The 22,334-nt window shown below is 38.1% G+C and overlaps 1 protein-coding gene across 1 annotated transcript in view; it reads right to left on the bottom strand.

Annotated features, from left to right (window-relative positions):
* Positions 1–1,757: 1,757 nt before the first annotated feature.
* Positions 1,758–22,334, bottom strand: part of gch1 (GTP cyclohydrolase 1) — a 28,334-nt gene continuing 7,757 nt past the window's right edge. Inside the window, exons 2-6 of the mRNA XM_054769619.1 lie at positions 15,652–15,761; positions 8,465–8,520; positions 6,084–6,115; positions 5,910–5,994; positions 1,758–4,588 (exon numbers count right to left, since the gene is read on the bottom strand). Coding sequence (XP_054625594.1) covers positions 4,462–4,588; positions 5,910–5,994; positions 6,084–6,115; positions 8,465–8,520; positions 15,652–15,761 — 410 coding nt within the window. The 3' untranslated portion in view covers positions 1,758–4,461. The remainder of the gene's footprint in view (positions 4,589–5,909; positions 5,995–6,083; positions 6,116–8,464; positions 8,521–15,651; positions 15,762–22,334) is intronic.

Raw genomic sequence — 22,334 nt, 5'->3', positions numbered from 1 at the left:
ATGAAGATATGACTTACTTATATACTCAATGGTCCCTAACAATACAGGTGTGTTTGGGTTTTTTTTTTTACAAAATTGTCATTGCTCCAAAAGTAATAATGCATCAAAATCAATGTTGTTATTGATTATTGACCTATGCAAGGCTCTAATTACCTCATATCAAATTATTATTTTGAAACTCATTTTTGGAAAATATTGCATATTTTATGATTTAGCAATTTGTGTGCCGCGGGACCTGACAGCGCACTGACGGCTTGTGACTGCGTTTAAACAAGACATGTTCTCTGTTCTCTGGCAACTTTGACGTAACGGTCGTTCTTGTCTTGGTTTTTTTTTTCTGTGTACCAGCCGGTACTACTCCACTGATGGAATAGCATTCTTTTACAAAATGCGTTTTTACCGTACTTTCAAGCCAAATGCTTCTTGTAAAGTTGTTCCTTCATAGCAGTCATTACTGAAATGATCACTGGAAAAAAAAAAAAGGTTGGCTTCCATCCGTCTCTCGTTTTCTGCACTCGCTTCATCCATTTTTTTCTTAAACCTTCCCCTTTTGGAAAAGAAAACAAACTTACCGTATCACTCGGATACTGTGAACATCCAGCAGTAACACAATGTTTTTGCATGACTACTATTTTGATGAAAAACATACAGAACCAAGTCGACGATTTTGTTTGTTTACTCTGCTTTAGCTGAGCGGTGTCACCCTGATTACGTGATTTTTAGCGAGAGCTAGCTCGTCATGGCTGGCGCCATGAACTATAAATGTCATTTTTGCAAATTTACCGTTTGCTTTCAAAAGTCAAACAATGTAGAACATAATTACAAACAACATATTTAAGCAAAGTTGACGAATCATGTCAGGGAGCCTTTAAAGATTACCGTAAGTACGGAAGTGTGCCAGTTGTGAGCCAATTAAAAAAGTAAAAGTAGCCTGGAAGAGAGACTAAAAGAATTTGTCACATGTATTTATTATCTATGATTTAAAAAGTCCAAATAAACACATAAAGGACATAGAGTGACAACAATGGCGAGGGAGCCATAGAACTGACCTTCCATCTCAACAAGGCCACAAAAAATGAGCCACACCCACAAAAACCCAAACATACAAAGTTGCCATGTTAGACATGAGAAGGTATGGATTCTTTAACAAAGCATACTGCACAAGTAAACATTTACATTTACAAACATGGAACCACACAAAAAACTTAAGTACACACACGCACACTTTACATTCACCTCTACAAAAAATTCATGTCCAGACAGAAAGACTACTTTTTATATTACACTGTATATTTCAAAAATGTTTCTAACATTGGTGATCATCCATGCTTCTATTTTCTATAGTGAAGCGTGAGCCCATCACAGCTGACTGTGGGCCAGAGGCGGTGTACACCCTGGACTGGTCGCCAGCCAATCACAGGACACAAACTGTATAGACAAAAAACCATGCACTGCACACTCACGTTCACACCTCACAGGACACATGAAGTCACTTCCATTCCAAAAACAAATACAAAATTAGATTGTTTGTAGTTCAGCTAAAGCACCAGCAGGGGAAGCCACAGCACTTCAAGATGACCCATTATAAACCCATTTGTGCTGAAAGTAAAATAATGGGGACTATACCACAGACCAAGCGGAGCACACACAACACACCTTTGATGTTTTGCTTGTTTTAAATACTACTAAATAATTTCAAGCATGTGTGTTGTTCCATATATGTTCCATTGCAGTGTTTCCCACATAATTGTAATCTATTTGTGTGTGTGTGTGTGTGTGTGTGTTTGTGTTAGGGGGTGGGGGGTATACATGGTAATTGGCCGCTACAATTCTCGCTAAAAAGTTGTAATGGCAAGTTACATTCACAGACCCGTCCCATTGTAATGCATTTATTAACGAGGGCGAACAGGTAGTGCCAAATGTATTTGTGGTGGTCCAAATGTATTTGTGGCAGGCACTTGCAAGGGAAAGACTGCATTGGAGGTTCATGGTAAATTTATTCCTTATCTGAAAATAACTTGAACATTTAGGTGCTTAGTACCACAAATATGCATTGAATTAAACAAAAGAATATGCATTCATTCAAAATAATTGAAACGGTGAAATAAGTATTGAGTGGCTTATTAGCATGTTTGCTAGTTTGACAAATACGTCACGTCAGGCTCTTCATAGCAACTTTAAGGTTAAAAGCACGATACTTTTGTACCTTGTTTTACATGAATTAATTGACGAAATATAGTAGGAACAGTTGAGTTGTAATACTTGACATTCTATTAAAGCATCAGAATTGCTAAATGTGTCTAAAATTACGTTTAATTGTAAATAATATGCTTTAGGAAATAAGCTAGCTTACCTGACACGCCGCCATTTTGGGGATACTCAGACTACTGTCATATTGTAAAAGAAATGTGCTAGTGATGAACGAATGGTTCAAACTCGCGATTTTTATACTGTTTCGGGACTCACGGGTACTCCGTCTACCCGCTTACACACTCCTTCTACCGCTAGGCTACATGAATAAAGGAAACCAAATAACATGTCGGGGATGTGGTAGGAGCTTGTGCGAGTTAATGCACATGCGCTCTCTGACGACTGATTCGAGTGAATGGAGTTCCCGATTCACTTCAGTGAGTGACTCCAAAAACTCGAGTCAGTAACAGAAATCGAGTTTCCCCATCTCTACGTAACAACCACTCGTAAACAGTTCAGACGTTAGTGACAAGTAGTTACTTTTTTTTTTTAAACCACATTTGCAGTATTTTTAAGCCTTTATTTTGTGTTTTAATCATACACTTGCTTCATTTCTAAACTAAATAATGAGTCATCTAAAAAAAATTGCTTTATGGAAGATCGTGTTTTTTCTTGGAGTATGAGGTCAGTCGATTTAAACAGCAGACACAATGTCAATGAAGAAATCACAGTAATATGTGTAGTGCTATTGTACGGTGTCTCGTGGATTGTAACTTCACTTGATTCAAAAGAACTGTAAAGCAAGTCAAGTGCACTCCTTTCTCTGTTGAATTGAAAACACACACAAACACACACCATGACCTTCAATGCAATAAATGCTTATTCGGGAAACAATTCCAACCCCACAAGTCAGTACTACACTTATGGAGTCTCACAATTTGACCTCACAAACCTCATCAGGAATGTACTGTATATACAGTAGATCCCTATTTGTCTACTAAAAAGCGGTTTGATGGCGCTATCTACAGGGGAAGGAATGCTGCGCCTATGTATCCAGCAGAGGGTGCCGTCTCACAAGTAGATTCACTTCACAGTTTGATTAATTCACAATTCATGCTGACATCGGATCAGTATCATACGTAAGTGAAAAGGTTGTGTTGGGACATATGCGCTCCTTTGCGCCGCCTTGTTTTATTCTGCTTTAGATTGTAAGTGATTATTTTTTTTATGGTAAATTAAATAGAAAGTGGTTTGATGGCGCTATGTGCAGGGGAGGGGGGGAAAGAGTGCTGCAGTTATGAATCCGGCAGAGGGTGCCGTTTTCCAAGTCGATTCACTTCACAATTCAATTAATCGAGCCTTTTTTAACATTCCACACCACAAAATAAGTAAAAGTATGTATGAGTCATGCTGATATCAAATCATCAGTATCGTGTCGGAAGTGAAAAAGTTGGGTAGAGACATTTGCATTCCTTTGCTCCTCCTTGTTTTTCCTGCTTTAGATTGTAGCAAATTCATTTTTATGGTAACTTAAACAGAAAGTGGTTTGATGGCGCTATCTGCAAAGGGGAAAAGAGTGCTGCAGCTATGAATCCAGCAGAGGGAGCTGTCTCACAAGTCAATTCACTTCACACCGCAATTGATCTAGTCTTTTCTAATATTCCACACTACAAAATAAGTAATAAAAATATGTATGAGTCATGCAGATATCGTATCGATATCCGTATCGTATCCGAAGTGAAAAAGTTGTGTCGGGATATTCGTGCTCCTGCGTATTCGCAGATTTATAAATATATCTTTTCATTGTAACGTAAATAGAAAGTGGCTCGAAGGCGCTATATGCAGCTGAGTGCTGCAGCTATAAATCCAGCAGAGGGCGCTGTCTCACAAGTCAATTCACTCAACATTTTCCAGCAGGAAGATGCTTTGACAAGATGACGCCACGTTTGGTAAGTGTAATACTGTGTATAATTGTTTCTTAATGTGTAAAACTGAGTGTAAAATGTGTTTAATAACTGTGAGAGGCATATATTATAGGGTTTAAAGTATAAAAAAATAGGCATTTTTAGGGCCTTTTATGGGTGCGTCCATTATTCACGTTTTTTTGGCATTCGGGGAGGAGGGCTCTTGAATCGTAATCCCTGCAACTAGCAGGGATCTACTGTACTACCATAGTTTAAAAAGGCAACATAGTTAGACACCACATACACAGACGACAGATCAGCTGGTCTGTGCAAACGGAGGCAACAGGCAACAGGTGGAGGAGAGACTTCAGCTCCTGATCAGTGTCAGAAACTCATCGCGGGTTTTGGGATCCTCTCGGAAAACGCCCAGCATGGTGCTGGTGATGGTCTTGCTGTTCATCTTCTGGACGCCTCGCATCACCATGCACATGTGACTGTGGACAGGAAGTGGAGAGGATGTTTCAACATGCTGGAACTAAGCTGTGGTGAAAGGACTATAAATGCACTACCAGTCAAAAGTTTGGACACATTTTCTCATTCAACAGCATTAGCAAGTGTGTCCATACTTTTGACTTGTAGTGTATATTTTCAATATATTAGCTATTTATTATAATAAAGCCACATAAGGGCAAACTAATGCATACCTGTCAACATTTGTATTTGAAAACACATTGGATCCCCGCAAAGTCGTAATTAATTTTTTTATTTTTTCTACAAAAATTGGCATTTTTTCCCACAGAAAATAACAATAATATGTAATTCAGGTAAAATGTACAACATACATATACAGCTGTCCCTTGCCACATGGTGGTTCAAATTTCGCAGCCTCACTCAGTCACAGTGTTTGAAAAATAGATTAATTAATAAATCATGGTGTTTCCTGGTCGAATACGGTCTATTATTAGGACAAAAATATGCATATTTAAGCAAATGTTACAAATTTCCGGCCTGAAATAAGAATTTTCAAGCATAAAAATGTCTCGATGAACTAAAACACAAACATAAGGCATTCAAAAGACGCATTCAAAGAGGAGAACCTATGTCGTATTCTATACTGGTCACTACGTGTCAGTAATAGTGAGACACGCAAGCGTCAGACTTGATTACAACAGGAACAACAGGCTTTTATTGCAGGTTTGAATTATCTCACAACAGGAACAATAAAAATAACATAATAACCATATTAATAACATGGGCTACAGTTGCGACTGTAATCCACTCCAAGGTCATCTCAACTCTGAACTCCAGACGTCACTTCCTGTCATCTACACGTCCGGAACACATTTATTGCAACACATGAGTCCCATTTATGTCTTAAATGGCTTATTTTCTGTTATTATATCTACAATATTGGGTAATAGGAGTGTAAAGGTGACTATACGGGTGTTATTTCCTGTCTAGAGGGCTCCAATAATGTTAAAAGAACATATTTAGATGTCCGAAACAGGTTTTCTATGCTCTAACTATGAAAATATTCGTTTCATAAATATGGAAGTCACTTATCACTGTCGGGTCTGGAACCAATTAACCGCGATAAACGAGGGATTACTGTACCACTGTTGAAAAAGACCACCTTTTTGTACATGTTTTTGTCTTTATGCTTCACTGATAATGTTTTGTCGTCAAGTGTTGAGATTTCGCACTTTGCTCGACGGCTGTTGAACGCACCATAGTTGCTGTGCTGTGACGGGCTACACTGTGACTCCGATAAGCGGGGACCTACTGGCTGCTGAACTTATTGCGACATGAACGTACGTTGCTTCCATGACAACGCCGACTCCAGTTGGCTGCAGCGCTTCTGTGATGGCCACAGCAATTTGCTTGGTCAACCTCTCCTGAACTGTGAACAGAACATGAACAAACAGTACAGCTGCTTTGCCGAGGGATAGGACAATGGACTATGAAGGCAGTAGTAGTTGCTGTAGATACCTTGTAGTCTGCGACTGTAGATCTCAACAATCCTGAGAAGAGAAGAGAGTAGAGTAGCAAGGCTGTAACTTGCTCAGCAACAGATGTTCCGTTGAACAAGGTACAGGTGCTCCCCGGGTTACGTACGAGTTTCGTTCCTAGTTCTGTTGTAAGTCAGATCTTGTACAGTACCTAAGTTACACCCGATTAACACATTGTACACAGAACACATGAGGGCACATGTGTGAACACAAAAGAGCAGTCATTTTACGACAATAAGGTAATTTTGTCGAATAAAGTCATAATGTTACAAGACAAAAGTTGTAATTTTACCACAAAAAAGTCAAAGTAATGATATTATGAGGATAGAAAATTTATTTCAAAAACATAAAGTAGCAAAGGAAAGTAGTAAAGGAAAAAGACATTATTTTTGTAAAGACGTAATGTAATGAGAAACAAACAAAACAAAAAATAAAGTTGCAGTTTTGGGGAAATTAGGTTAGGGAAAAAGGTATAATATTACAAGAATAAAGTCCTGATATTCTCAATATTATTTTAGAATCATAAAGTAGAAATATTCAAGAAAAGATATGTTATTTTTGAAGTTCTAATAGTATGAGAAACAATAACGCTGCAATTTTTGGAAAATTAGGTTGAAAAATGTTATACAATTGCAGAGTAAAGTGATAATATCATGATGATTTTTTTTTTTTACAAGCATAAAGTAGAAATAGCAAAAAAAAAAAAAAAGTATTATTTTTTAAGTCGTAATATCATGAGAAACTTGGAATTTTTTGAAAAATACATTGGAAAATAAAGTCCTAACACTATGGATATTATTTTAGAAGCATAAAGGAGAAATAGTAAAGATGTTATATGTTTTATATATATATGTATATATATATATATATATATATATATATATATATATGTTATATTTTAAAAAAGTTATTCTTTAAAGTCGTAATATCATGAGAAACAAACAAAACAAAGAATAAAGTGTTGAGTTTTGGAAAGTTAAGTTGGAAAAAAGTTAAAATGTTACAATAATAAAGTCCTAATACTATGGATATTATTTTAGAAGCATAAAGTAGAAATATTAAAGAATTTTTTTTTCATAATGTTATGAGAAATAAACAAAACAAAGAATAAAGTTGTAATTTTTGGTAAATTAGGTTGCAAAAAAGTAAAAATATGATGAGAATAAAGTCATAATATTATCAATATTATTTTAGAAGCATAATAGAAATAGTAAAGAAAAAAGATGTCATTTCTTAAAGTGGTAATATCATGAGAAACAAAAAGAATGAAGTTGCAATGTTTGGAAAGTTAGGTTAAAAAAAAATTACAAAAATAAAGTCAGAATTTTATAAATACTATTTCTGAAGCATACAGTAGAAATATTTATTCAAAAATACCTTATTTTTAAAAGTTGTAATATTAGAAGAGAATAAAGAATCTGGTTCTTGGGACATGAAAACACAGAACAAAGTTGCAATTTTTTTAAATTTGGTTGGGAAAAAGTTAGAATATTAGGAGAACAAAGTCATAATATTACAAGAAAAAAATACAAGAAGAAAGTTGAAATATTTGTAAAATAAAAAAAAACAGCAACAATGGATAAACAAGCAAAAAGCTGTAATGTAAGGACAAAAATTTAATATTAATAATACACTTTTTTTTCAGCTATATGAAGGCTGAGATGCAATCAGTTTTTTCTTGAAATATAAATAACGGGACATTCAGGCAGTAAAGTTTGGACACCCCTGTTGTAATAGTGAACACTCCCTATGACACGTTTTCATTGTAAGTTAACTTGAACAGATTAAATGCTATGTTACGAAACGTACTCGATGATAGAAAATAAAAAACTATAAGAACCAGGAACATCCTGGTCTTCACCTTTAACCTGCTGACCTTCACTGTGAGCAAACCACTTTGGACGTATAAGACCTACTGAAAAATGTCAGAGGCTGCAGTGTATGGCTGTTAAAAGACACGTCAGCCCATCTTCAAAGACTTCGGCTCAGTCAAGGTCCACAGCAGAGATGTCCAAAGTGCGGCCAGGGGGCTATTTTTATGAATTGTATTTAATTAGATAGGACCAATTCGCTAATTCGCTGATAAAAATGATCGCAGTAGAAGCTTGCTGTTTTCCCACACTGTGTGTGTGTGTGTGTGTGTGTGTGTGTGTGTGTGTGTGAGTGTAGTACTGGTTTAGTAAGTGGTTTTAGCTTGCTAATACCTCGGTGTGCTAAGGTATTGGGGTCAGTGGGATCAGATTCTACACTTGTACACACACATTCTTATAATCTGCTTAAATACACACACACACACACACACGTCGAACATGATCAATTAAACACTGCCACACTCACACATATACACATAAATGTCCTCACCTGGCCAGCTTGCTGAGGCCCAGGACGCGCTTGTTGGGGAGGTAACCAATGTGAACCTGTGCAAAGTGAACAAGATGGTTACAGAAGGTGGAAACTACCAGACTACTAAATTTAAAACTACTACTTTATATTTTCTACTCCTTTCTCCTTTCTGCCTGAGCTGCATCAATGAAGACTCAAGTTCACTGACTCACAGGTGCTTGACGAAGACTCGAGTTTCACTGACTGACAGGTGCTCAAAGAAGACTCGATTTTCACTGACTCACGATCGCCCGACAAACACCCAAGTTTCACTGACTCACGGGCACTCGACAGAGACTTGAGTTTCACTGACTCACGAGCGCTTCACAAAGAGTTGGATTTCACTGACTCATGGGTACTTGACGAATACCCGAGTTTCACTTACTGACAGTGCTTCTCAAAGAGTTAAGTTTCACTGACAAAGACACAAGTTACGCTGACTCATGGGTTGTTACACTGACTCACAGGTGCTTGACGAATACTCGCGTTTCACTGACTCCCGGGCACTCAACAAAGACATGGATTTCACTGACTCATGGGTACTCGACGAATACCCGAGTCTTTGTTGAGCACTGTGAGACAGTGAAAATCAGGTATTTCACTGACTCACAGGTGCTTCTCAAAGAGTTGAGTTTCACTGATTCCCAGGTACTCAACAAAGACGCAAGTTACACTGACTCATGGGTTGTTACACTGACTCACAGGTGCTCAACGAATACTTGCGTTTCACTGAGTCATGGGTGCTCGAGTAAGAGTCAAATTTCACTGACTCCCGGGTACTTGACCAAGACAAGACTTTCACTGACTCATAAGTAGTCGACGAAGGCTGGTGTTATACTGACTAATGGGCACTCAATGCAGACTCGGGTTTCATTTTCTCACGGTTGCTTCACAAAGAGTCGAGTTTCAATGACTGACGGGTGCTCAATAAAGACTCAAGTTACACTGACTCACTGGTGCTTCAGAAAGAGGCAAGTTTCACTTACTCATGGGTACTCAATAAATACTTGACTTTCACTGACTCACGGGTGCTCGACAAAACTCGAGTTTCACTTACTCATGGGTGCAAGTTACACTGACTCACGGGTGCTCGACCAAGACTCGAGTTTCATTGACCCATTGGTACTCGACAAAGACTTGAGTTTCACTGACTCAAATGTCATTGACTCATGGGAGCTCAACACAGATGCGCTTTCCACTTTCTCACGGGTGCTTGACAAAGAGTCCAGTTTCGCTAACTCAGGGTCGCGTCACAAAGAGTCGAGTTTCACAGACTCGCAGGTGCTCAACAAAGACTCAAGTTTCACTGACTCAAAACCACAAAACTTCAGTATTTGGAACGTATATGTACATTTTGCTTGTAAATCAAATACTTCTTTTACTTAAGCAAATACAGATGAAATATGCAGGTGGTGTGTATCTCTGAAGGTGTGGACGTACAACATCCTGCTAACTGAATTTGTTATGATATTCACATTTTTTTGTGTGTGAATCCACATACCGATGTTATAATATTGTTTTAAATGAAGGCGTTTAATACAATGGCAGATTTACAAAACTATCAAAAGCTATAATGTCTGATCAGGACCGATCTAATGCTTTATCAGAGCTGGTTGGTGTTCTAAGTTGCTTCTAAATTGCAGTTGATGCCCATTAACTGGATTTCACAGGTGAAAAATGTTTAAGTCTGTGCCATCTGAGTCTCTTGTTTTGTCTCTGTGGTTGTCCTGAAGGGTTCTAGTAGTAAAGCAGTAGTACTACCGTTATAATAGTAGTATGCTTTCTTCATCTAGTTAGAGCAAAATGTCCATATAGAAACCAAAAGGATGAAAGACAAGCAAGGAAGAGTCTGAGCATCATTAGCTGGAGAATCACTGCTGTGGAAGGCTCCAGGCTCTAATTCTGAAACAAACACACACACACACACACACACACACACACGTGCGCATGCTCCACCCAAATGTCAGACGCAATTTGGTGACGAGATGAGAGAAAGGGCAGTGGAAGGAAGCGTGCAAAGATTCCTCCTTCTTCCTTCTTTTCTGGCCTCCACTCTCCTCCCTGCAGCAGCCTGATAGAGTGACATCAAACATCCATGAAGGCTGGCCATTTCTCCTATGTGCAACGTATACGCTGAGGGGAAATAACTCTTTGACCCCTGCTGATTTCGCAAGTTTTCAGTTGGGCGCATGATTTTGATGATAGAGAAAAACAAATCCTGAAGAACACTATCCCTACTGTCAAACATGGAGGTGGAAACTCCTTTGGGGATGTTTCTCAGCAAAGGGTACAGGAACTTTCCCACACTTTGGGAACAACAAACAGGAGAAACCTGGATGAGAACCTCCTGGCCTCAGCCAGACCATTGGTGATGGGTCGTGGATGGGTCTTCCGGCATGACAATGACTCAAAACATACGGCCAAGTCAACAAAGGAGTGGCTCATTATGTTATATTTTAAAAAGCACATTAAGATCCTGGAGTGGCCTAGCCAGTCTTCGGACCTTAATCCCATAGAAAATCTGTGGAGGGAGATGAAACCTTGGCTATCTGCAAATTTAGCTTGACAATCCCCTACTTATTTAAATAAAATAAAATAAATGGATTGCACTTGTATAGCGCTTTTCTACCGTCAAGGTACTCAAAGCGCTTTGGCAATGTTAGCACGTTTACTGTTGTTGTTTGCTGTTGTTTTTTAAATTTTCCAACTATTTCTGGTAAATGTTCTGCTTGTAATTATGCCTTTATAATATTATAAAGTATATAAATATAATATATATACATATATATATATATATATATATATATATATATATATATATATATATATATATATATATATATGTAAATATAATATTTTATATCCCAATATTTTGACTTTATTCTTGTAACAATACAACGTTTTTCCGCAAAGTAATATCCCATAAATGACTATTTTATTTGTTTCTCATAATATTCAGACTTTTGACAAGTCTTTTTTCTTTAATATTTCAACGTCTGGCTATTAAAATTATAGTTATGTTCCTCATAACATTACGTTGTTAATCTTGTAGAATTATATTGCAACTTTTTCTTTGTAACATTTTGATTTTACTGGTTATTTTTTCATTTTTGCTGTTTGTTTTTTGGAGTTTTCCTGTTAAATCACATTGTTAGAATGTGCCGCGGGTCAATAAAAAAAAGAGCAGCGGGCCACAAATGACCCCAAGGCCGCATTTTGGACACCCCTGGTCTAGAGCCTAGCCGATTAATCGAAACAACATACTTTTCAGATTATTCGATGAAGAAAATAATCCTTAGTTTCTGCCCGAGTATTATTTCTACTTGAACAACAGAGTCAGTACAATTACATTTTGTCACACACGCACACGCGCACGAAATCTACCGTTAATTGAGTGTCTTTCTACATTTTTATCAGTGACTCATGACCAGTCCAGGGTGTACTCCGCCTGTCCCCACTGGGAAAGGCTCCAGCTCATCCGTGACCCTAAATGACTGAAAAATGTGGTTTGATATTGAATTTTTTTCAATGACTGTGTGTCAAGAGGAGGACTTGTGTCACTTCCTGGAATGAGTCACCGAGGACGGGTTCTGAATAAGAGGCAACGCTGCTCACAATCACGAGCTTTCGGGACAGAACCACCTGATAGCTGTCTCACACACACACACACACACACACACACACACGCACGCAGAAGCAGGACATGTGCTTAGTGTGTGATTCACTGCTGTCATCACAGGCCATTTACACCAGTGGAAAAGAATCAAACGCCCATCGTCTATTGTCTTAGAGGACATGCACCTGCAGGCAAGATGGAGGGATAAGTGATGCTTCATACACATAAAGAGGGGAAACAACCAATCGCGTTGAAAGGAAGAGTATAAATGTTGAAGGTGTTAGCCATGGGAAGCTGAAGGTAAACCGATTTCAGCAAATCAAATTGTTTCTCATGTGTCTGCTTTTATACCAGATAATGACTATTCGAGGAAGCGGCTATGTGGATGTCACAGTAGCACTTGACATTGTGACGTTCATGGTCTCTGTTGCTTTCTGGTTTTACTTGCGTCTATGCTCACCCAACCCCTTCAATTGACTTTGCCAGTTTCCCTCGTATCGCCATCCTAAATGAATGCTACGTTTTGAAGACCACATTAGGAAGTTGGGCCTGCTTTTTTGGCCAGAGACAAACAAATTCCAGCAATATAAAATAAATAATGATAATTTTAGTGTTGTGAACGATAAAGCGATACGACCGGATATCTGGTTTGACAAGCGAGAGATACGGCTGCGTCGGTAGCAGCCTCCTGGATTGATAAGAGTCAGCCATAAATCCTTAGATGAATCGATTGTAGAGGCTATCGTGAGAGTAGCAATCGGCTAAAACAGCACGAGAGCCTGGGCGATTCTCGCACGTGCTCCGTAGCTAACCACCGAAGACGAGAATGGATGCAAATAGTGCGCTAGCTTGTCACCGAGAAAGATTTTCAGCAAAACGAAAACCAAAAGCTTGGATTTTCTTGGAATTTTACAAGAAAGACGGAAAATTCGACAAAAGCCACGGCACGTACAGCAGCTCCGAAGTCCACTGGTAGCACAACAAATCTTGACGAACAGGCCAACAGACACGAGTATGGTAGCCTTTTTTCTAGGGCTGCTGCTTACCTTTTTTGGTTTGTAACTTGTTTACTTTTAAATGTTGCACCTTTGTTACCTGTCTGTGCTCAGGCTGAAATGTTGCATGCTTACTATTGTTATGACATTTTGAGTATGGGACTGTTTATGCTTGCCAGTGAACAGCATTTTCATTGCGCCCGTGTGCCAAATAGTGCTATTTACTTATCTTTGCTTGGACGCATTTTTGCCACTTTTGAAGATATTTGCCATTATTTGAAGGGATTTGCACTATTTACAGTGGAACCTCGGTTAGTGTCCGCCCCGGCTAGCATGTTTTTTGGTTAGCATCAAAAAAACAATTTTTCATTTTCCGGTTTGCGTTCAATATGGCGCACATCTTGTTGTGCTATTAATACACTGCCTGAATCCACCTGTCTTCTTGTATATATATATATATATATATATTTTTTTTTTAATCAGAAAACATCCTATTGGCTCGCCAACAAAATGACATCCGGAACTGGACGTTAGCTATGTCGCCCGCCTTAACACAAAACAAGTTTTTAATTTTTTTATTAGTTGTGTAATTATAGTTTTACATGCACCAATTCTATCATATCATATAATCTATCATATAAATCTATCATATAAATGATGACTGAAAGAGATAAATGAACATTTAAGATTACTTTTACCTTCATTGATGACTACTGTTCCCAAAGACACGATTATTCAGTTATTTCTTGAATTCAATCGTGTTTCTCACCTTCTTTATCAAAATGCTGGCACTTGCAACTTTCTTTGGTTCCATTTTGTTTTACGGTATTGACGTGAGAAACACAAATGAATTCAAGAAACAGCTCATAGCAAAACAAGAAGGCGGTGGTGGTTGTTCTCACTGCCACACACGCGTGTCTTTGGGGACAGTCACGTCAAGAATCACATCTTCAATGAAGGTAAATTTACCCTTAAATGTTAATTTAACCCTTTAATTCATCATTTATATGCCTTTAGATTTGTTTTCTGCATGTAAAACTATAAAAACATGTTAACGTTTTTGGCTTTCTGGAATGGATTCATTGGATTTAAATTATCTTGTATGGGAAAAATGTATTCGGTTGTTTTTGTCATTTCTATGAAAAATGGGTCCATTGATGTCGACATGTGTTGTATTTTTGTAGTCAAGACATGCAACGAAATTACCACAGCAGCTCTATATGACATAAGAGTCTGAAATATCATACAAAAATACAAGAATCAAAATACAAATATGCACAAATGGAGGAAAACCGCGCCAATGTATCTGGCCAAAGTCCCGAGCAAATGTGCAAGCAATGGCGAGTGCAACCGCTTATGTCAGGGGTGTCCAAACAAAAAATGAAAGAATGCAAAGGCCACGCTGATATTTAATAAAATATGCAAAGAAGTTATATACAGTATATAAATTTCAAGAAAAAAACTGCATCTCAGCTTTGTGATATAATTGGAAATACATGTTATTGGTATGAACTTCAACCATTGCTATTTTTTTGCCATTTTTTAAAAATGATTTTCCAAATATTTTAATTTTCTTCTCAAATAAAAAAAATATATATTTTTGAAATATTTTTCAATTTTTTCCCATAATATTTTACTTCATCCCCATGTTTTTTTTATTATAACTTTTTCCCCGACCAAAGATTTTTTAAATTACAACTTGATTTTACAAAAAACAATGCACTTTTTGTTTAATATTTAAACTCTATGCTACTAAACATATTTTTTATTCATAATATTACACGTTTATTCTCATAAAATTACAGCTGTTTTTTTCATTTCTGCTTTTTTTTTCCAATTGTACAACTATTTCATCTTTTTATTCTCGTAATTATGCCTTTTTTCACATAATATTTTGACTTTCAGTTCATTTTGACTATTCTTGTAACATTATAGCTTTTTCCACAACTTAATTTCCCCAAAATTACAACTTTATTAGTTTTGCTTGTTTTTCATAATTATATGTGATTATAATTACATCAACTTTTTTGGCTTCATATTTATTCTTGTAAAATTTTTTTTAATTTTTTTTTTTAGTTTTCTTGTTAAATTAGACTTTTGCAATGTGTCGCGGGCCAGTCACCCCTGGCTTATGTTGACATCAGTATATATAAATATAAAAAAAATAAATAAATGGGTGAATTTTGTCAGTTGCTGTGATAGAATCGAGGTCCATATTGACATGCTTTCATTTTGAAGCTTACTTTGCACTGAGCAGGAAGCGACAGTGTGCACGTTTGAATGGTGTGCTTTAAAACAAAAATGTAAAAAGTAATGCTTCAAAGGGGACTTTTTTAGCAATATGAAGAAGAACACGGTGGACAAGGAGTAGATGAGTGGGTTGACATAAACGGGAACGACTTAAGCGGGTTCCACTGTTTTTTTGTGCCATTTTTACTTTTTTTTTTTTTTTTACAATTTCCTAAACCCTAACAGGAAGCAGTCATCGTGTTTCTGGTTTTCCCAAGTCCTAATCACTGTGTAAGCGAGTCTGTGTGTGATACTGCATGTCTTACCCTGCCAATGATGGGCACCAGGTGGTGTTCGCACATGGAGAACACGTCAATGTCTTTGACAATCACCATCTCGTCGTGGTCCTCGTCAAAGATGGCATCGTTGAGCACATCTGCACAGAAAAACACAATAAGAGATATTAAGCAAACCATCACTCAAGTACTCGACAGGTATATTTCATATATTTTATGCCCAGCATTCTCCAGGTTTCTTTCCATAGTAGTAAGGTCTTAAGGTTTGATGCTCACAGGAATCTCCTGGCGTAGTTTCTTTCCTCCGGGTGACAAACATCACTCTCACCTTTGCCACTCTCGTTATCTTCAAATTCTTTAATTCTCTCTGGCACTAATGATAGTGCTGTTTCCATACACTGCTGCTGCTCTTTATTGCTTTTTTTTTTTGCTGTTGTTCATTCAATAAAGTGCTTTATGGGTTTGTGACGACGCAGACACCTCTCAGCCATAGCTTGGCAGTTTTTAATTTCCTGACTGGCAGTGAAAAAACACACACCGGGAGACAAGGTCACCGTCACTTGTTGCTGCTGTGTATGACGGGACTGTAAGTAAACAACGCAGCCAGCTAGAAAATGGTAGAGGCGTGGTGTCACATTAAAAGCTTCTTGTAGAAACGTAGGGTTTTTTTTGGGGGGGGGTTTGTTAGTTTTCACGACCTAACATGTCCATAAAAACAAGCATGCATACGAATGAAAGCAGTGATTCTCTGCACATTCTCATTCATTCTCTGTAGTGGGACAGTTATCTTCTCTTTAGCATAAACACTAAAACAGGGGTGTCCAAAGTGCGACCACCAGTGCAATTTTTGACCCGCGGCTGTTTTTTTCTTGGCCCATTCGGCACGTTCTAAAAACATAATTTAACAAGAACAGCAACAGCAGCAAAAATGGAAAAATAAGCAGTTATTTTACAAGAATAACGTTGTAATATTAAATAAATAACATCATTTTAGTAGCATAAAGTTGAAATATTAAAGAAAAGAGATAACATTATGAGAAACGAACAAAACTAAATAAAGTTTAAATTTTGCAAAAATTAGGTTGGGGAAAAAGTTATATTCCGAAAATACGGTTGGAAATAATAATAAATTAAAAAAACGCAAGAAATGAAAAAAACAGCTGTCATTTTATGAAAATAAATAAAAAAATATTAAGAGAAAAAAATGTCATATTCTAATGAGAAAAAAACGTTGTAACTTAACGAGAATAAACTCGGAATATCATTTTAGTAGCATAGAGTTGAAATGTTAAAGAAAAATTATGTTATTTTTGTTAAAGTCGTAATATTATGAGAAACAAACTTTTTTAGTTTAGGTTGAGGAAAAAGTTATAATATGGGAATAAAGTCATAATATTACAAAAAGAGAATTGCAAAGATTATTTCAGATGAAAGTTAAAATATTTGGAAAATTAAAATTTAAAAAAACATCAAAAAAGAGAAAAAACTGAAGTGGATACTAATAATAGGCTTTTTCACCTATATCATTTTTTTTGGAAATATATATAAATTCTTAGCATATCTACATGCGTTGTTTTACAAAATATCAAGGTGGCCCTTGTATCCTTTCACTTTTCACTATGCGACCCTCGCTGGAAAAAGTTTGGACAGATGAGGTAGGCTATCGGGCTGACACTGTAATAAAGTGGTAATTGGGTTTGGAGAGTTCTTGTGAAGAAACAGAATGTGTGGCTGCTAATAACATGTAGTAGTACCAGGGTTATCTTAGCTGATTTAAAGCCTGACTGAGGACTGCTTCTGCTTCTTGTCTAATTGGATGCCGGGTCTGTGGAGATGCTCCAAATGATGTATCGAAATAAATATTACATATGTATTGCGTAATTTAGAGGCACCTCATTTGCAAATGTGTGCGTCTTTATGACGACAGCTGACAGATCCTTCGCATGTGCACCTACACTGTCACACCCTGAAGGATAATGTGTTTAGGTCAAGCCTAACCAAATAAAGGCCAGCTGGTTGCTGCAGCTTAGATCCTAAAGGTTGACGTCAGGTAATGACACTCGTACTCATCATCTCTTCATATGCTGGAAGCATGTGTCACGTTTTCAAAATACGGAAACCACTACAATTAGTTTTGGTGCTGTGGTTATGTTGCTAGGCAACTACTATCCCAATCATCCCTTGAATGGGTCATGGCAGTAAACGCCCCTTGATTCAGTTCACATGGTTGTTGGAAATGAGTCTTTCTGTATGTTTTTAGTGATTAATTATTTATTTAATTCATGTAAATTAATCTAATGTATTGTATTTTTATGCTATGATATGACATACATACCTTTTTTTAATTTACCAGACACATTAGGTGAATTTGCACAAAGTATCGGTATCGGATCAGTATGGCCGATACCAGCCTGAATTTTACTCAGTATTGGATCGGAATCAAAACCAGTGGTATCGCACATCACTACTGTGTGCCTCTCAAAACGCAAGATGCCGCTTATGTTTCTTTCAGCGCAGGTAAAGGTTTGGCTTTTCCGGTGGACCTGTTATGTCACATGTGAACAAAGCATCTCGGCCAGCATTGCCAGATTTGCTTCTTATAAGCGACTTTGGGCTTGTTTTTTTGCGACGATGCTTGCAACTCCCCAGGTTTCCTGTTGTTTTGCAGGGGGGTTGTAAAGTTGCTTGCAAATTCCCAAGTTCCTTGCTGTTTTTGGCCTGTTTTCCAGAAACTAGTCGCTTGATTCTCTCGCGAGACCTAGCAACCGTGTCTCAGCTGCAAATGTGCATGAGAAGGAATTCTACAAGCTGCATGTGCTATCAACTGTGTGTCCATCAGTCCATTAGGCTGAGCTATCTGAGGTAGTCAAAAAACTCCTCAGGGGAAAAGCTCCGGGGGTGGACGAGTTTCGCCCTGAACTCCTCAAGGGTCTGGATGTTATGGGACCGTCTTGTGTGACACGTCTCTTCAACATTCCGTGGAAGTCGGGAACAGTACCTCTGGATTGGTGAACCAGGGTGTTGGTCCCCCTTTTCAAGAAGGGTGAGGGTGTGTTCCAATTCCAGGGGGGATCACACTCCTCAGCATCCCTGAGAAAGTCTATTCCAAAGTCTATTCCAGTGTACGACCGTTAGTTGAACCTCGGCTACAGGAGCTGCAATGTGGTTTTCTTCCTGGTCGCGGAAGACTGGACCAGCTCTACACCCTAGCAAGGGTACTCAAGGGTACATGGCAGCCCAATCAGTTTACATGTGCTTTGTGGACTTGGAAAAAACATTCGACCGTGTCCCTCAGCTCCGGGAGTACAGGACTGGTGGACCACTGCTACGTGCCACCCGGTCCTTGTACAACCGGAGCAGGAGCCGAGTTCGCATTGCCACCAGTTACTTGAGCCAAAACAGTCCCATATCCAATATCAATATTGGATCAGAATATCCCTAGTGTAAGCAAATTTTGCATATTTTTGGCCTAAATTAAGCATGTTCAAGCATAAAATGATTAAATGAAATAAAACAGAAAAATAAAGCATTCTGAAAACACACTGAAAGAACTCTCCCAACGCTAACGTGTAAGTCTATAGTGTGTTTTATTTTCTGTTATGATGTCTACTATGTTGGGTAATAAGAGTGTAAAGGTGACTGACTATAGGGGTGTTATTTCATGTCTAGAAGACTCTAATAATGTAAAAAAAAACTTATTTAGAAGGTCGTAAAAAGGTTCTCTGTGCTCTAACAACGAAAATATTCTATTTATAAATAAGGACTCCTACTTTGCAGAAATGTACTTATCACGGTCAGGAGCGGAACAAATTAACTGCGATAAACGAGAGATTGGTGTCCTAAAAAGTGCCCGCTTAAGTCGACATGGTCGTCTGCTTTTCTCGACATAAAATTTGAGCGGGTTTATTTTCATGAAAAATGGGTCAGTTTATGTGTTGAAGTATTGTTCATCATTATCACTAAGCTGCGTGGAACCACAACAGCAACGTAACTACTGTCTAGTTACACAGCATTAAAACATCCACACGATGACAGTGAGTGACTTCCTATTCAGTCCGATTTTAGCTTCAAAATAAAAGCATGGCAGTATTCGCTCCAATTTTACCACAGCAACTAATAAAATGGATGCAGTTAATTTTTTTTCAAAGATTGTTATCTACCGGAAGAACGATTTCCGCGTGTACAAAAGCTTTATTATCATTCTATCAACAAAAAAAAACATAGCGGCGCTTTTAGATACGTGGTATGAAAACACAATAATCCAAATAAAAATATGCTTCAATGGGGAGAAACCAAGATTTCGCAGCTTCAGAAATCCTTTGTCGTCGTCCATTTTCCTTACGTCACAAGTGAATGTGCAAGTAATGTTGGATATGTGGGGCCCAGAAAAACGCAACTTACCTAAAGCTGAAAGAACATGTATAGACCTCAGCTTGCTTAATGCAAAAAAATGTATTGCAGACCTCATATAGCACAGTGGTTAAGACAGACTTTAGCAAGCCTTCTGCTTGAAAGGATAACACATATACTGAAATGTAAAACACATGTTTTTTAAGGAATTAGGACACCATTTATTGCATAAGTGTACGTCAAGACTGTGAATATAAATCCTGAAGATGAAGATGATTAACGACCGTGTAGTTCCATTTACAGTCACGGCCAAAAGTTTTGAAAATGGCATAAATATTAACTTCCACAAAGTCTGCTGCCCCCGTTTTTATAATGGCAATTTGCATATACTCCGGAATGTTATGAAGAATGATAAGATCAATGGCATTGGATTGCAAAGTCCCTCTTAGTCATGAAAAGGAACTTACTCCATTTTCACTGCATTTCAGCCCTGCCACAAAAGGACCAGCTGACATGTTAGTGATTTTGGAAGCTTTAAAATGAGGGTTGTGCTTGAAATCTTAGTTTTTCCTCCATTAACCATTGTTACGTACAAGGAAACAGGTGCAGTCATCATTGCTTTGCACAACAAGGGCTTCATAGGTAAGGGAATTGTTGTTGGTAATATTGCAACGCAATCAACCGTTCATTAGCTCATCAAGAACTTCAAGGCGAGAGGTTCAATTGTTGTCTCAGAAAGTTGATTCAGCTGTGGGATCAGGGAGCCACCAGTGCAGCGCTCAGCAAGGGCAGCGGGCAGGTGTGAGTGCATCTGCACGCACAGTGAGGCGAAGACTTTTGGAAAATGGCCTGGTGTCAAGAAGGGCGCAAAGAAGCCACTTCTATCCAGAAAATATATCAGGGACAGACAGGTATTGGCAAAAGGTACATGGACTGGGCTCCTAAAGACTGCGGTAAATTCATTTTTTCTGAGAAATCACTTTCGTGATTGTTTGGGGAATCCAGAAAAAAGTTTGTCACGAGAAGAAATTGTGAGCGCTACCATCAGTCCGGTGTCATGCCAACAGTAAAGTATCCTGAAATCATTCATGTGTGAGGTTGCTTCTCAGCCGAGGGAGTGGGCTCACTCACAATTTTGAAGAAGAACACAGCCATGAATAAAGAATGGTACCAAAACATCCAAGAACAGTTCGGTGACAAACAATGCTTTTCCCAACATGAGCTTGGGGAACAAAAACTCTATATTTTGTGGCCATGGTCAGGAAACTTCTCAGACATGAATCCCTTTGAGGACTTGTGCTCAGTCCTCAAGAGGCGGGTGGACAAACGAAAACTTGTAAATCCTAACAAACTCCAAGCATTGATTATGCAAGAGTGGGCTTCGATCAGTCAGGATGTGGCCCAGAAGTCAACTGACCATGGTGAATTGGAAAAAAAAAAAAGTTAACACTGCAAATATCAACTGTTTGCATAAACTTATTGTAAGTGTCAATAAAAGCCGCTGACACGTATGAAACACTTGTATTTATATTTCAGTATATCGTAGTAATATCTGACAAAAATATCTGAAAACACTGAAGAAGCAAACTTTGCGAAAACCAATACTTGTGTCATTCTCAAAACTTTTGGCCATGACTGTAAAAAAAAACTGATTGTTTTTGCTCTGATATGCCAAGATTTTCTTGCCTTAATTTTTTTATATATAAAAATGTGATTTGATTTATATGTGTGCCCTGTGATTGGCTCGCGACCAGTCCAGGGTGTACCCTGCCTCTCTCCGAAAGGCAGCTGGGATAGGCTCCAGCATACCCCCGCAACCTTAGTGAGGACAAGCGGCATAGAAAATGGATGGATGGATGGCTGGATGGATTTATATGTACATAATGGAAATTCCTGTGAAAGTACTGTAAGAGCAGCTTTTGTTTTGATGTTTTTGTAAAACTTCAATTAAAAAAATTATTGGGAAAAAAAACGCGCAAGCCATGTCTAGTTTTGGTTTTGGTTATGTTGACAGTGGCTTATGTCGACAACAAAAACGGGTTCCTCCGTAATTGCTGAGACATGGAGAAGGCGTAGGATGACAAAAGCATTCACACTAGCATTGTCACCGAATGGGGACTGCAGTCACGCTGCCAAGACGGAAAGGATCTGAGTCAACCACTACACTATGAGTGATGCAATAGACAGTATAAATTTCGACACTTAATTACAGTCATCATCAAAGCAGATGAGAGATGATGCACGTCTCGTTATGGAGTCGTTGTCACAAGGTGACATAACCGGTATTGCCAGAAATTCCTGCAAATTCCTTTATCACTGTAGGCTCCTTTGCATCCCTGACTCTAGTGTCATTATAGATAAAG

Source organism: Dunckerocampus dactyliophorus, chromosome 3 (assembly GCF_027744805.1).
Source record: "Dunckerocampus dactyliophorus isolate RoL2022-P2 chromosome 3, RoL_Ddac_1.1, whole genome shotgun sequence".
NCBI lineage: Eukaryota > Metazoa > Chordata > Actinopteri > Syngnathiformes > Syngnathidae > Dunckerocampus > Dunckerocampus dactyliophorus.
Note: the sequence above shows the minus strand (reverse complement) of the source record. Positions and strands in the feature narration are given on the sequence as shown.